Raw genomic sequence first — 16,155 nt, 5'->3', positions numbered from 1 at the left:
GACCTGAGTTCAAAGATTCCTCAGGTACTTACTGGCTGTGTGATTTTAACCAAGTCACCCTCTTTTTGCCTTGGTTTCTTCCTCTGCAAAATGAAAGGATTGTAAAAGCTTTTCCATCTCTAAATCTATGACCCTATACCAATGTCTTTAACCTAGAGTCCTTATTCTCTCATCTTAATCGTGTTTTGGGGATTTTATTTTAATTGAATGACTTCCCAATAACTGACCCTCTTCTACACAACCAAATAGAATCTCCTTTGTCCTCAAGAAGCACAGCCAAGACCTAAACTGACACGGTTGCCATGACTAACAAAGCATCTCACTCTGCACCTCTGGACCAAGAGGCAGGAGACATCCCTCGCTGACAATTTGTTGTAATTGAAATTAGTGGTTTCCTTTGTCAGTCCTGTATTCCTTTACATCATCCTACTCCTTATATAAATTGTTCTTCTGGTTCTGCTCATTTCACCCTGAATTAGTCTACACAGAACTTCTAAGATTTCTGAAAATAAATCTTCCTATCTTCATTTTTTATAGTCCATCTCTACTCATGGGTCACTATTCACAAGCTCAGGGCAACAGGAATCATCCATTTCCCAGATCTTAGAACAGAAAACACCTTAAAAATCCTTGAATCCCAATCCTTAATTGTACAGAATGAAAAATAGAGAATCAGGGAGAGGAAAGAATTGCCTAAAGTTCTGTATCCAGAAAAATAACTAAGGAGACTGAATGTAAAGCAATATGTACAATGTTCACTTCTTTTTTTCTGTTTTTTTCATCTCCCAAGGATTTTCCTTTTTACTCTGAATTTTTTTCTCCCAACATGATTCATAAATCAATGTGTGAAAAAATAAATAAGAAATTAAATTAAATTAAACAAATAAAAAAAAATTGCTAAAGTTATCAATGAGGCAGTAAAAGATTCAAGATTTAAATCCAAATGTGATTATAGACCAGAATTTGTCCTTGGTAATGAATGAATGATGGATGGATGGTGGATGAATGATAGATGGATGGATGGATGGGTGGATGAATTATACTGAGTAATTATCATATAAAGTATGAACGAATGAATTGCACTGAATAACTATCCAATAATGTAGATTATGATAAGGATAGAAAAGAAGTAAAAAAAAGTGCTTTCCAAGGTGTACAGCAAGGTCTTATCTGTTTTCTTTTTCTTGTAGATATTGATGAATGTTCCACCCATGTTGGCATCTGTGGTCCTGGGACCTGCTACAACACCCTAGGCAACTATACATGTGTCTGCCCCCCAGAGTACATGCAGGTCAACGGCGGCAACAACTGCATGGGTACGAAGTATGATCACCAGGGGGACCAAAAAAGGGATACAGTGTGTTTGGAGTGTAATCACAAGGATAAGAGGGGAAACTAAGGCTGTGAGTATGAAGTGGGATCAGCCAGGAGACCAGCATCAAGGTTAAAAGGGGTGTAGGGAGCAGAGCATGGGTACATGGTTGTGACCCCTGGTGAGGAGACATCATCCAAGCAGAAGAATTACCAACTAGAACACATCAAAGTCCATCCGGCTGACCCCTGGAGAAGGCTGAGAGCCAGGGAAACAAAGGAAATTGATTGTGGTACCAGTATTTTCAACTTTGCTGCCTGTTTTCCACGGGATTTGCCTGTGGGATTCCCCTCCATTTTCCCTCCCCACCTCTGACCCGTTCGTGAATTCTCGTCTCCTCTGTACTCAGTCACCATCTCTTCACCTTTGCTTCTTCCTCTCCTTTTCTCTCTTCTTCTGTCTTCAGCTCCCTCTCCCCTTATCTCCCTCTTCTCTTCCCCTCACCTCTCTTCCCTTTTTTTCCCATTTCTCTTCATCTCTGTCTGCCTACTTCTCTCACTTTCTTCCCTTCATCCTTTTCTCCCTCCATATTCCTTGCTTTTTCTCCCTTTCTTTCTCCCCACCTCTTTCTTACCTTCTTCCTTTCTTCCCTTCATCCTTCTCTCCCTCCATATTCCTTGCTTTTTCTCCCTTTCTTTCTCCCCACCTCTTTCTTCCTACTTCTCTTACCTTCTTCCTTTCTTCCCTTCATCCTTCTCTCCCTCCATATTCCTTGCTTTTTCTCCCTTTCTTTCTCCCCACCTCTTTCTTCCTACTTCTCTTACCTTCTTCCTTTCTTCCCTTCATCCTTCTCTCCCTCCATATTCTTGCTTTTTCTCCCTTCCTTTCTCCCCACCTCTTTCTGCCTACTTCTCTCAGCTTTTTCCTTTCTTCCCTTCATCCTTCTCTCCCTCCATAATCCTTGCTTTTTCTCCTTCCTTTCTCCCCACCTCTTTCTGCCTACTTCTCTCAGCTTTTTCCTTTCTTCCCTTCATCCTTCTCTCCCTCCATATTCCTTGCTTTTTCTCCCTTCCTTTCTCCCCACCTCTTTCTGCCTACTTCTCTCAGCTTCTTCCTTTCTTCCCTTCATCCTTCTCTCCCTTCATAATCCTTGCTTTTTCTCCCTTCCTTTCTCCCCACCTCTTTCTGCCTACTTCTCTCACTTTCTTCCCTTCATCCTTCTCTTCCTCCATATTCCTTGCTTTTTTCTCCCTTCCTTTCTCCCCACCTCTCCTTACCTCTTTCCCCCTCTTCTCTCTTATCCCAGCTTCTCTGGCTTCTCCTTACCCTTTCTTTCCCCATTTTTCTCAGTCTTTCTGCATCCCTATTTCTCCTTCTGCTTCCCCTTCTTTCTTCCTTTCTGTTTTCCCCTCACCTTTTCTCATCACTCTCTCCCCGACTTGTCTTATCATCTGTCCTTCATTACCTCCCTGTTTCTCCCTACTTCTCTTCCTGCCAGTTTCTCTCAGTCTCTCCCTGACTTGTTTCCTGTCTTTTCTCCGTCCCTCTCCCTTTGTTTCTCTCTGGCTCCTGGTCCCTCTCCCCCAGCCCCTCTCTCTCCGGCCTCACCCTGCTCCCTACCCTAACCCTGACTAGAACCACATTTGGGCTGCTGGCTTTGCAGACGTACGGAAGAGCGTGTGTTACCGGCACCACAATGACACCTGTGAGAATGAGCTGGCCTTCAACATGACAAGAAAGATGTGTTGCTGCTCATACAACATTGGAAAGGCCTGGAACCGGCCCTGTGAACCTTGCCCTGCTCCAGCCAGTTGTGAGTTACCAATCCCATGCCTCCTTAAGCATTTATTAAGCACCTTTATGTGTCAGGTACTGTTCAAAGTGCTAGAAATATCAAGGCAAGAATTAAACAGCTCCTGCTCCTAAGGAGCTTATCTGGGGACACAACTTGAATGAATAAGATAAACTCCTTAGGAACAAGTCCTGTTTAATATCTGTGGTCTGGTTCAAAGGTTGTTTCTCATTGCAAAAGAGAGATAGGGAAAGGTGAGAATAGTTGCAGAAAGAAATGGAGAGATGTTGAAGGTGGGTGAAGATTGGAATGTGAATTTAAAAGTACAAAATCTGTATTTTAAATAAAAATGTAGGCAGGCCAAAAGTATCTGTCATTTTCAGTGAACCTATCCTAAAAGGTTTGAAAGATCCAGGATTGTTGCACATAAGAGCAGCATGGTATGGAGGAAAGAATCTTAACCTTGGAGTTAGCAGACTAGATATTAATTCATTATGAAAACCTAAAATCTGGAACATAAAATATTTATAAGCTAATCGTTCAGAAATTGACTTTGGTTCCTGGAAATATTCCCGAACATATTACTCACTTATAAACAATTAGTAAGGAAGCAGTGATTAAAAAGGACTAATGAGTTCAGATTTTGCCATGCACTACCACTTCCTTTTTGGATAAGATTTTTAAGACTAGTCAGACAGGAGAGTGCTGTAAACAGTTTGCTTAGATTTCGGCAAGCTATCTTTGTGGACGAGTAGACAGAATAATGATATAATTAGGCAAAACTTGTTGAATATTGTCAGGGAATTTATCCCTCGCCTAATGACCAGACCCCAAGAAGTAGTCATTAATGGATCAAAGTCAACGTGAAGGAAGGTCTCTAATAGAGGGCCCTAGGGATCTCTCCTTTCCCCAGAGCTGTTCCATATGTTTAGCAATGATTTGAGTAAATACTGAGATGACCTGACTGGAATTTCAGACGACATAAAAGTAGGAAGGATAGCTAACAGATTGGATCATAGACCCAGACCTCAAAAAAGGTCCTGATGGGTTAGAATGGTGGATTAAATTTTATCAAATAAAACATAACAGGGAGAAATATAAGGTCTTAACAGAGGTTCCAAAAAACTAACTTCTCAAGTACAAGATAGAAAGAAAAAAAAATGTACAGAAAAACATATCAGGTTTTTGGGAGTATAATATATTATTATGTTTCTTAGTTCTAATGAGACTATAACGAATACTAAATTCAATTCTGGTAACCACATTTTAGAAAGGACATTGATAAGCTAGAGAGACAGAGGAACTTGAAAGCTTTTAAGATCCTCCCTTGTTGTAAAGGAGGGGAACCTGAGGCAAAAGGATGGGGGTGACATTTACCAAGATCACATATTGAGTTTGTGGCAGACCCAGGGATCCAGATTTCTTCCCTTGCACTATATTAACTCTCTCCCTTTGCCCTCCCTTAGGTCTGTGTCTGTTCTTCAGGCATTAATCACTCCTTATCTTATCTCCTGTCTACTCTGAGGGCAAAAACTAAGTTTTAATCAGGGGATCATAAATGCAGAGCTGAAATAACCATAACAATTATCCAGCCCTACCTCTCACTTAACAGATAAGGAAACTGAGACCCAGAGCAGTTCTTGAAAATCAAACAAGAGCTGACAGAGGGGCCCATAGGAGGGTAGATGAGGAAATTCCAAAAAGGAGAAGGAGGGAATTGGTATGGAGGAGATGAAGGTCATGGAGAGGCTGGGGCCTCTGTCTGAACCTTCAGGCTTCCAATTCTGCTTTTTCCCCCACCAGCTGAGTACCAGATCCTGTGTGGGAACCAGGCACCCGGCTTCATCATCGACATCCACACAGGAAAACCCATTGGTAAGTGCTCCCAGCAGGCCTGATGTAAGAGTCTTTCTGAAGAAGCAGAAAAGTTTATTTAGTCCATTTAGGAAAGTGCTTATTGTTATTGTTGGGTTTTCTTGCTTTCTGCCCTTTATTATAACATTTGATCCTGTGTTGCCTGCTTTTGTTCATCCTGATCTTCACCCAGGCTTTCCTGGCTGTATTCAGGGGACTGCATGTCTATACTCCCCAGGCAGGGGAGGCAAAGCTGCCAGGTCCAGGCAGGGCCTCCCACCTGGCCCTTTTCCAAGCTTGGGCACTCCTGGGCTCTGCTGCTCCATACCTCTGACCAGCCACTGACTAGTCCCTACTCCCCTTCCCTGCTTCATCCTCAGACATCGATGAGTGCAGCGAAATTCCAGCCATCTGCACCAATGGCGTCTGCATCAATCAGATCGGCAGCTTCCGCTGCGAGTGCCCCGTTGGATTCAGCTACAACAGCGTCCTGCTTGTCTGCGAGGGTACCGGAGCATCCCCCTTTCTGGAAACTCAAACCCATCCTCTTCAGGAAAAAGACTCCTACCCACCCGTAACATCCCAGCCTTCCTGAACAGTTCCCCCAGTCCCCTTACCCTGTTCCCCAGATAAATCTTCCCAATCCAATCTGGAAGAGCTTTTGGGAGTTGCCCATTAAATCCCCTCCACTATTTCTCCCACTATTCTTTTCTGGGGCATCCTCCAACAATCCCAACAATACCAAGAGGAGACTCTCCCTATCCTTCCCCACCTCCAAAAATTCCCCTTTTCCATGAATTCAGGGAATGTCCCTCCCTCCCATCCCCTCCTCAAAGAAAATATCCCCCACCCCCAGGCTCTCCCACCACTGATGTTGCCAGGTGTACCCTGTGATACTAGAAAATAGAATGGTCAGGAAAACTCTCTGATAAGCATTCCCCACATACATAGGGATCTCAAGGCACACTCTTATTTGTACAGAGACAATCCCAATTCCCCAGGACAAGGACTAGTAGCCTATCCTTATACTGGTCAGTGATGAGGTTCAGAGGGTCCTACAGTTAGTGAACACATCACAGGAGTCTGTTTGTGGGTGCTCTCCAAGCCCTTAGAGACAGAGGAGATTTCTTTAGTTATTAGTCAGTGATGAGGTTCAGAGGGTCCTACAGTTAGTGAACACATCACAGGAGTCTGTTTGTGGGTGCTAAACTCTCTAAGCCCTGAGAGAACAGAGGAGATTTCTCTGAGACTGTACTTAATGGGCAGAGGACTCTCTCTTTTCTCACCAGAGAGCATTTTTCTCCCTGTTTTTATTTCCATCTGACCCATCCCTGCTGCAGCTTGTTCTTCTGTCTTCAGGAAGAGTATGGGCGCCAGGAGACCCAGATCTACCCCTGATTTACCGCATGATCTTGGGCCATTCTCTGGGTCTCTGTTTTCCTACCTGTAAAATGAACAGGCTGAGTCTGGGTCTTTGTAGGCTCTTAGAGGACTCCTCCTCATCTTTTCTATCTTCTGTAGACATGGATGAGTGCAGCAGTGGAGAGAGTCCCTGCCAGCGCCACGCTGATTGCATCAACATCCCAGGAAGCTATCGCTGCGAGTGTGCCCGGGGCTACAAACTCTCCCCTAGCGGAGCCTGTGTGGGTGAGTGGGTGAGGGCACAGCTCCAGATGGGTATCTGTTAATTAATTTAACAAGTGTGGCAATGGGTATCAATTAATTTAACATGTTTGGCAATAACCTGCATAAAGGGAAAGATGGCATGTTTTTGAGCTAGGCAAATAATACAAACATGGGGAGGATGGCTAATACATTGCATGACAGTATCAGAATCCAAAAAGATCTAGATAAGCTAGAATATTGTGCATAATTGAATAAGATGAAATATAATAGGGATAAGTGCCAAGTTCTGTCTTAGTTTCAAAAAATTTCTTGAAACAGTTTCTTAAATACAACCTAGTGAAGACATAGTTAGACAATATCTAAAAAAGATTTGGAGGTGGGGGAATAATGAATTTAAATATATAATAAATAAATATATTTATTTATAAAGTAACAAAATAAAAATATAAAAAATATAAAGCAATAAAAATTTATTAAGTTATATAAAGTAGAATAAATAAATAAGGAATAAAGGATGACATGGAAGCTTAAACTATTCATCTGGTTTTAGGACTGAGAGAAACATAAATTCAGAAACATGGGAGGAGATAGTCTTTACAGACCATATGTAGAATATTTTCTTCAGCTCTGGCCCCTCACTTTAGGAAGGTCTTGGCCATCTGGATCATGTCTAGTCACAATGATGGGGGCCCATGAAACTGAAGGACCTGGGAAGCTTTAATCTGGAGAAGAGAAGCCATCAAGTGGAGACATGATGATTGTCTTAGATAGTTCAAAGGCTATGGTGCAAAAAGGGAGTAGGCTTATTTTGCTTGGTCCCAGAGAGCAGAACTAGGAGCTAGATTTAGTAAAGAGATAGATGTAGATTTATCAAGGATGTTGTAACAGGGGTCCTCAAACTACGGCCCGCGGCTAGATGCAGCAGCTGAGAATGATTATCCCCCTCACCCAGGGCTGTGAAGTTTCTTTATTTAAAGGCCCACAAAACAAAGTTTTTGTTTTTTACTATAGTCCGGCCCTCCAACAGTCTGAGGGACAGTGAACTGGCCCCCTATTTAAAAAGTTTGAGGACCCCTGTGTAGAGAATATTCCCATTTAGCTACAAGCTAGACTAATTGGTCTACAGCCCAGATTCTTAAACTGTGGGACTTGACCTCATATGGGGTCTTGTAAGTGAATGTGGGGATTATGAAATTGTGATTTATTATCAGTAAATGTTTGATTTGCTTGCTTTTTTATATACCTATATACCTGGAATCATGCAAAAATTTCTCAAGAGAAAAAGAATTGTGAGTGGGAAAAGTTTCAGAAGCCCTGGTCCAGAGGGTCCTTTCAGACTGAGAATCTAAAATTCGATGACTTTATGAGTGGCTCAGCCAGACTCGGGGCAGAAACTCAGTATATTCACCCTGCTTCTCTTGCCTAAAGCCCTATCTGTGTGAACATCACTCACTCACACCTTCTCTCCATAGGGCGGAATGAGTGCCAAGAGATCGCAAACGTGTGCAGCCATGGTGACTGTGTGGACACTGAGGGAAGCTACGCCTGCATATGTCACCAAGGCTTTAAGGCCACTGTGGACCAGACGATGTGCATGGGTGAGCATCATGGGTTAGGTCCCTGGGGGCCACAGTTACTATCCCTTACCAATAATCCTCTCCTATGTAGGTGTTCCTATCATGGTGGGTTTTACTCTAGAGTTAGGGGCTTCCCTTAAATGAGAAAGTCCTCCTGCTGTTGTGGTAAAGAGTTTTGGAATTGGAGTCTGGAGGCTTCAGTCAAAGGTACTCTGGTGCTTATGAGTTGGATGAGCAGCAATTCTCTGCCCCTTGTTTGCCCACAGTTTCCTCATCTGTAAGAATGGAGTTAATATATCTGAGGGGTCAGTGAGAGGAAAGCTCTTTGTTCAAACCCCAAAGAGCTGTTGTTTTGACCCAAATCAAACATGGCTCTGCCTGGATCGATGCTGAGAGATGGAGCCGAGACTGGGGTCTGGTTGTACAAACAGTAGCCCTTGCCACCAGGAGGGGGCACGTGATGAGGAATGGAGCTACTGCCACTCAGATGGCCCAGAGTTCTTCCCCTGCTCCCCATCTTAGGTCCCATCTTGAAGCACAATTTTGCCTTGGCACAAATCCAGATTTTCCTTTGTTTTCTTTCTGTCTTGGTTCAATTTAATGAAGTAGACATGTATTAAATGTCTACAATGTGCTAATTATTGGCTATACAAATATAAGCAAAAAAAGTATATCCTGCTCTTGGAGATCTTACTTTCTAATTTTGGAAAGAAAAGACAGAAAAAAGAGCTGAAAGGGTGAGGGGCAGGGAGAGGAGAGATACCCAAACAGGACACAGATAAGTCTGGCCTTGATTCTCCTTCTGTGTCAGACACTAGTGTGTACTGTTATCATCCATAATCCCCAGACCCCTAGGGGCTTCCAGTCCTAAGATTGTGACATTTTCAGACTCAGTCCAGCCCTTGGGGGAGGGGAGCAGGGAGAGATAGAGAGAGAGAGAACTACAGAAAAGAGAAAGAAAAAAGAGACATGAAGAATGAGATCCAAACAGAAAGACAAAGTAATGTCTTTGCATACAGAGAGGCAGAGAAAAGAACAGAAATAGACATGGAGATAAAGCAGAAAGAGACATGAAAACAAGAGACAAAGAGAAATGTAAATTTGAGATGGAGACTTGAGAGATATATACAGACTGAGAGAAACAAAGATAGGAGGAGAAAAGAGAGAAAAAATTAGAAAGACATTGAGGACAAGAGACAAAGAAGGCAGAAATAGGAAGGAGAGACAGACAAGGAGACAAGAAAAGGGTAGAAAAAAAAGATTAAAAAGAACAACAGAAATATAGAGAGAGACAGAAAAAGATGTGGATAGAAAGAAAGGTATAAAAAATGAAAAATACAGAGAAAGAGATGTACCTACAAAGCCAGAAAGAAACAGAGATAAATAGAGAGGAGGGGATAGGAAAAAAAAAAGATTTTAAAGAATGAAAGATATTAAGAACAAAATGCAGAGAGAGAAGAGGAGGGAAGAGAGGGAGAGAAAGAGAAGAGAGAGAGAGAAAAGGGGAAGGGGAAACAGAGAGAAGAGAGAGAAAGAAAGAGGGGATGAAAAGAAGGGGAGGAGAAAACAGAGAGAGAGAGGCAGGCAGAGGAGGAGGGAGAAAACAGAGAGGGAGAGGGGAAAAAAAAGAAAGAGGAGAGAGACAGAGAAAGAACAAAGAGATATAAATAAAGAAAAGAGAGATACACATCCAGAAAAAAAGACCAAAAAATACAGATGCAAAGAAAGAGAAGAGAGACAGATACCGAAGTAGAGAAAGACAGAAGCAAAAAAGAGAGGAGAGAGATGGATATCTACCCAGGACTGAGGGCTTAGACCCCAGGCAGGGGATACAAAGCCAACTAGAGGAATAATCGCTTTTGGTGGTTTACTTGGACAGATATTGATGAATGCGACCGGCAACCATGTGGCAATGGGACCTGCAAGAACACCGTGGGCTCCTACAACTGTCTTTGCTTCCCCGGCTTTGAGCTCACACACAACAGTGACTGCATGGGTAAGCTTGGCCCCGAGCTCTGCACAGCCAAGGCCTGGAGCTCTGGATCCCAAGAAAGGTCCTCAGGAATGGGGCATCACCTTGAGTCTTTCTCTTGGAATATGGCCGGCCATCTTATCTACCCACAAAGGATCCCCTGGCCTTTCTTCAGCCCAGAAACTGGAGATTGAGAAGATGTAGGGAATGGGATAGAGATGGAAAGATGGGAGGAGAGAAGAGGGGATGGGCAAGTGAGCAAGAAGGATTGGGGTGGGGGAGTGAATGGGAAAATAAAGGGATGTGGAAATGGTCATGGGGGAAAGGTGGGGAGCAATTAATCAAGGATGTATTAAGGACTTCTATATGGCAGGCACTATTCTGGGCGCTAAAGATACAAAGACAAATATGAAACTTCTCTGGAACTAAGGGAAAGGATTGCTTCTACCAGTAATCACCTAGCTGGTCACCTAGATCCTTTCTTTCTAGTCCATCCTTTACAGAGCCAGTAATATCATTTTCCTAAGACATAGGTGCAACTCATGCTCACGAATCTGTTTCCCATAGAATAAATACAATATATAGAATGTATTAGAATAAAATAAATAGAATATATATAGAGAGAGAATTTAATATACAATAAAATACAAACAGCAGTGTGACAGTGGAAAGTGTACTAACCTTGTGAGTCTGAAGATCTGTATTTTGCTTACTGCTGTGTGACTTTAGGCAAGAGTAATAATAATCTTGTAAGATGTAATAGTAATTACAATAGTAATAATAATAACTAATATTTATTGTACTTTTAAGATTTTCAAAGATACACATGCTATCTCATTTGATCCTGACAATAATCCCGTGAGGTCAATGTTATTATTATCCCCATTTTACAGTTGAGGAAACTGAGGCTGGGAAAGATTTAACTTCTTGCCCAGGGTCATACAGCTAGTAAGTATCTGAGACAGAATTTTAACTCATGTCTTTGAGTCACTAATCTTTCTAGACCTATTTCTTCCTGTTTAAAGTAAGGAGGGTGGACTACATGACTTTGAATGTCCCTCCTCGTTCTAAATCCAGAATTGCAGCAAAAAATCCAATCTCCCCTCCTTTTCAACCCAATTTTATATCACTCCTCTTTACAGAACCTCTGGTTTTGGACAAACTAGATTCCTGGAAATTCCCACCTCTATGCATTTGCACATGCCATTATCTCTGCCATGAAATACTTTTCTTTTCTCTGCCTTTTAGCTCACAGCACACTTCCTTCAGGAATTCTTCTTATTCTTTCCAGCTCAAAGAAAATCCTCCCTCTTCACATTTTCCCAAGCAGTTTTTGCTTTGATCTCTCCTTGACCTCCACCACATCCTACCCATTATTATACTTCTCTGTGGAAGATGGCGGGCCTTGAGATCTGGCTCTCTGAGAATTAGTTATCAAAAATCAGCAATCACATCAATTGATTATTTCATCACCTTAGGATGCTGTTCATCCAGGCATTGTAATTTAAACTTATCAAGGAAAATGAGATGTTCTCTTAGGATTCACTTTCTTATCTTGATTTTCAATGCCTCATTGACTATTTCCCCTATTTTTTTGAAAGAAAGGAACAGAGAAACAAAGGAAAAGGAAGGAAGGAAGGAAGGAAGGAAGGAAGGAAGGAAGGAAGGAAGGAAGGAAGGAAGGAAGGAAGGAAGGAAGGAAGGAGGAAGGAAGGAAGGAAGGAAGGAAGGAAGGAAGGAAGGAAGGAAGGAAGGAAGGAAGGAAGGAAGGAAAGGAAAGAAAGGAAAGAAAGGAAGAAGGGAAAGGAAGGAGGGAAAGACCGAGGAAAAGACCGAAAAATTGATTGATTCTGAATTTTCTCTGACATCTATTTTAATTGTTCTATTCATCCCACTCTGACCCCTTCTTTCATCTTCCTCTTTCCCTCAAAATAGCTTTAAGAAATTAAAAAATAAAAACTCTTTATCATTAGCTTTCCTTGCTAACTCAGCTTATTTGGAGCTTTAGCGTTCTTGGCACTATTCTTGCTGCCCCATGTTCTACTTTGGAATTCATTCTTACATATGTGCCCCTCCTTCTTGTCTTCTGTACAAGTCCTTTGAAAATCTTTGTTGCTTGATTTATTCCCTGTGCAGCCTCATTGATATTTTTACACAACTTTCTCTTTCCTCTTATTTTGAATGTTTCTATCTTTTCCTATTGGAATGCCCTTCCTGAGAGCTTCCTATTCCTCCTAAGCTAACTTCTCCTGTAGAATTTTAGTCCATGAGATTTTACATTTCCTTTCTCTGAATCATTTGAAATCTGTTCTCTCAAAATCTGTAATTCATGTCTAACTCTGCCCTGATTTTCTTTCTTTCGCTATCAACAATTTTAATAGAGTTTCCACCAAGGCTCCCTTCAGTTTCTTTCTTAACATCAAGTTCCTTGTTATTGGTGAGAATTAGGTTTAGAATTACAAATTCTTTTTTTTTAGGGATGAAATTCTTAATTGCTCTAACTCTAATAGGTGCCTGCATATATTCCTGCCTATTCTATAACATCATATCTCTTTTCCATGTTTGTAATCATATGTTTTACGAGTTCAGTCAATTAGTCAATAAGAATTTAAGTAAATCAATCAGTTAGCATTTATTAAATGTCTACTATGTTCTGGACACTTGGCTAAACACTAGGGATAGAAAAAAAAAGGCAAAAACATTCCCTGCCCTCAAGGAGTTTACAATTTTAGTAAAAGATACCTTAGAAATTTAGAGGATCTGTGAACTTGAGTGGGAAAAGCAACTCTATTTGCATACTTTTCTTAGGATCTCTGGCTCACTTGGCCTATTACCCACATTTTGCATATACTTATAGATACTTGAGATCATAGGTTTTACTGAAGGCACTTTTCTTGGGTTGGTTTTTTTTTTCTCCTGTGAATTTCTGGGAATCTCTACTGTTATTTTTCTCCCTACATTGCAACAACTATTTATGATTAATTAGCCTGGTAGACAATAGAAGCACTTTTCCTCTCTTCTCTCTCTCTCTCTCTCTCTCTTTTCCATTTCAGGTCCTTTGAATTTATTTGAAAAAGTGTAAATAAACACATTTTTTAAAGTCTAACTTTATTTGATGCACTTCATCCCAAACCAAGAGCCAATCATTATTTTAATTTGGGCTCCAGAAATCCAAATCCTGTTCACAGACACCACCTTCTTTAATCAGCTGTTCATTTTCAAATTGAACTGAATTTTTTATTCTATTTAAATGTTTTATTGATATTCTTTACTTTCTTTTTATTAATATTTATTAAAAATAATACTTTTTATGTATTATTACTACCCAGTATTACTACCCATCAATCTATAACACTCTCCTTATAACAAATAGATATAATCAAGCAAAATTAATCAACCTATTGGCCATGTCCATCCCATTACCAACTTTTCTGAGAAATGGGAGGTATTTTTCACCATCAGTTCTCTGAAGCTGTGATTGATCAAGGCATCAATCAGAGAAAATAAATTGGAGAATATCCTCAGCATCCTTCAGCATCTAGAGCCCAGCCTTCTATGCTTGTGTCTCTACAGATATTGATGAATGTACCTCCCTCACCGGGCAAGTATGTCGCAATGGACAATGTATCAACAGCATTGGCTCTTTCCAGTGTCTCTGCCATGAGGGCTATGAAAGGACCACAGATGGCAAGAACTGTGTGGGTGAGTATTGGCAGTCGTCGTGCCAACTGGTATGGCAGCAAGTCCTCAGTTTAATGAGTCCAGTTAAAGTTCTAGATAGAGAAGTGCCAGTTGCCAAACTTAACATTTTTTTCTTTTTAAACCACCAACCCTCATTTTGCTTTTGTATGGGAATAAACAAAATATTAATGATGCTAATGACAGATCCCGTTTCTTTAGCATTTTAAGGTTTACAAAATGTTTGCTTTACAATAACCCTGTGAAGGACAAGTGTCATCATTTGCATTTTAGAAATGAGGAAATTGAGGTTTATCTAGATTCAATGAGGGTTTTTTTTTCAGTCACTTAACTAGAAAAAAGGTAAGATTGAGATTTGAATGCCTGATTGCCGTATTCTCTGTGCTATAGTATAGTAATTCTTTCAGAATAAATCTAATCCTATTTTTGTGAATGAATGGATACACAGCAAAGTGCTATGCTAAACACTGGGGATACAAATAGAGAAGCAAACCAGTCTCCATTCACATTTTAATGAAGAAAACAACACATTTGGAAAGTTTCAATTACAAGTCAGATAAGAAAAGTCCCATGATCCTGAGGGTGCAGCAGTGAAATAAATGGCAATGCCTTTTCCACTGATTAAATAATATCTTATTTCTGATGTCAAACCATTTGACAACATCAAAGGCTTTGGAGATGAAAACAGATCCACAGGAGCAGCTACCTGGCTGCATCTTCATGGGGGCTGCTTCCCAAGAGGATGGCTGAGGGCACTGGACTATGTGCCTTCCTGTTTCCAAGGTGCTAATGTTCAGGATTCTGGACTATCCCTATCAGGATCAGATATTTAAAGAGGGAAATCCATGGTTTTCACTGCAACACAGGGCATGATCCAACCAATTATGAGCCATAAGCAACTTCTAATGGCTCAATTTTTTTTGTTCCCTGCCATACTCCCACCTCCATTCTTATAAAGACATAGTAGAATATCCTTTAAGCCCAAATAATGCCCCATAAGTACATGGATAGATTTCAAATGGTTTGCAAACTTGGATGAGAAAATATATCTTTATTTTTACTAACCTTCACTAATTGAAATATGCTTTTCCTTCAGATTTTAAAAATAATTTTCTGCAAAGGAGTCCATAAGTTTCACCAGGCTGCCAAAGAGAATATGAACTACCTTCTACTCCTCAAAAAAAAAAAAAAAAAAAAAAAAAAAGGTTAAGAATCCCTGGCCTAGATAATCCAAAGCACCGAGTTTTATTTTAGGAATGAGACTGAGGAAAAGGCTCTAAACAATAAAATGGATGTTTTTCCATATGTCACTTTAGGCATTAATTGGAGAAGCCATGTAGCAAAGTCATAACTAAAATAAAAAGTCCTTTCTGCTCTGTGCAAAATGTATTTCTAGTAGAATATTCCCTTTATTTCAGAAATAAGAGGGGAAGGTAGCATAGCAGATGGAGAGTTAACTTTGAAGCAAGGAAGATTTGAACAAAGGTGATAGAAATCTATATTTTTCTCAATTGCTAATTGTATTTTTGAGCAGAGATTAAATTCCTTGTTTATTTTAAAAAGTGAAAATTTCATTTTTGTCCCTCAAAATCAACCAAAAGACGTGACTTGGACTTTTAGTTAATGTCTGCTCTGGGGAATAAAGAAGAATCCCTCTTCCTGCCACTGATATTTATAGAATTTACAATGAATCTGGGGATTTATAGATGCAGACCTCCCAAAGTCTGAGCTGGACCATAGGTAATGGACTCTCTCTTTACCTTAAAACCTGTCTCTAGCCCATTTTCATCCAGTGTAGACTTCCATAGGTGGAAGGTATCTTGGAGCTTTTACCATCCTGGAATCCCCAAGCACTTGCCCTGATCCTCTGGCTCTGAAATTAAGCAGCTGATGGTTTCTCTTCCTGCCAGACATTAATGAGTGTGTGAGTTTTCCCGGGACCTGTTCACCTGGGACCTGCCAGAACTTGGATGGAGCTTTCCGCTGCATCTGCCCTCCTGGCTACCAAGTACAAGATGACAGTTGCATAGGTGAGTCCTTGATCCAAACTCTTTTCAAAAACTTACCAGAGGCTTGGAACACAGGGCTGCTTCTGGGAATAGTTATGTTCAGTCAGAGGATCTCAGGAACCATCTGACTCAATAGCCTTTCCCCCATTTTACTGATGAGAAATTAAAACCCAAAGAGAAAAGGGATTTTCCCAAAATCATATGTAATAAGAATACAGTAACTCACAATTATATAATCAATTGATGGACCAAACATTTAACATTTTTTCTTGAAAATTTATTATTGTATGCATTTAAAATCTATTCCTATCTGT

The 16,155-nt window shown here is 40.7% G+C and overlaps 1 protein-coding gene across 1 annotated transcript in view; it reads left to right on the top strand.

Moving 5' to 3' along the window:
• The window catches only part of FBN3 (fibrillin 3), a 100,992-nt gene that overhangs the window by 59,376 nt on the left and 25,461 nt on the right, over nt 1-16,155 (top strand). Inside the window, exons 37-45 of the mRNA XM_051975844.1 lie at nt 1,191-1,316; nt 2,976-3,125; nt 4,908-4,979; nt 5,339-5,464; nt 6,480-6,605; nt 8,057-8,182; nt 10,041-10,157; nt 13,707-13,835; nt 15,743-15,862. Of these exons, the coding sequence (XP_051831804.1) occupies nt 1,191-1,316; nt 2,976-3,125; nt 4,908-4,979; nt 5,339-5,464; nt 6,480-6,605; nt 8,057-8,182; nt 10,041-10,157; nt 13,707-13,835; nt 15,743-15,862 (1,092 nt within the window). The remainder of the gene's footprint in view (nt 1-1,190; nt 1,317-2,975; nt 3,126-4,907; nt 4,980-5,338; nt 5,465-6,479; nt 6,606-8,056; nt 8,183-10,040; nt 10,158-13,706; nt 13,836-15,742; nt 15,863-16,155) is intronic.

The sequence above is a fragment of the Antechinus flavipes genome, chromosome 1 (assembly GCF_016432865.1).
Source record: "Antechinus flavipes isolate AdamAnt ecotype Samford, QLD, Australia chromosome 1, AdamAnt_v2, whole genome shotgun sequence".
In the NCBI taxonomy this organism is placed as follows: domain Eukaryota; kingdom Metazoa; phylum Chordata; class Mammalia; order Dasyuromorphia; family Dasyuridae; genus Antechinus; species Antechinus flavipes.
Note: the sequence above shows the minus strand (reverse complement) of the source record. Positions and strands in the feature narration are given on the sequence as shown.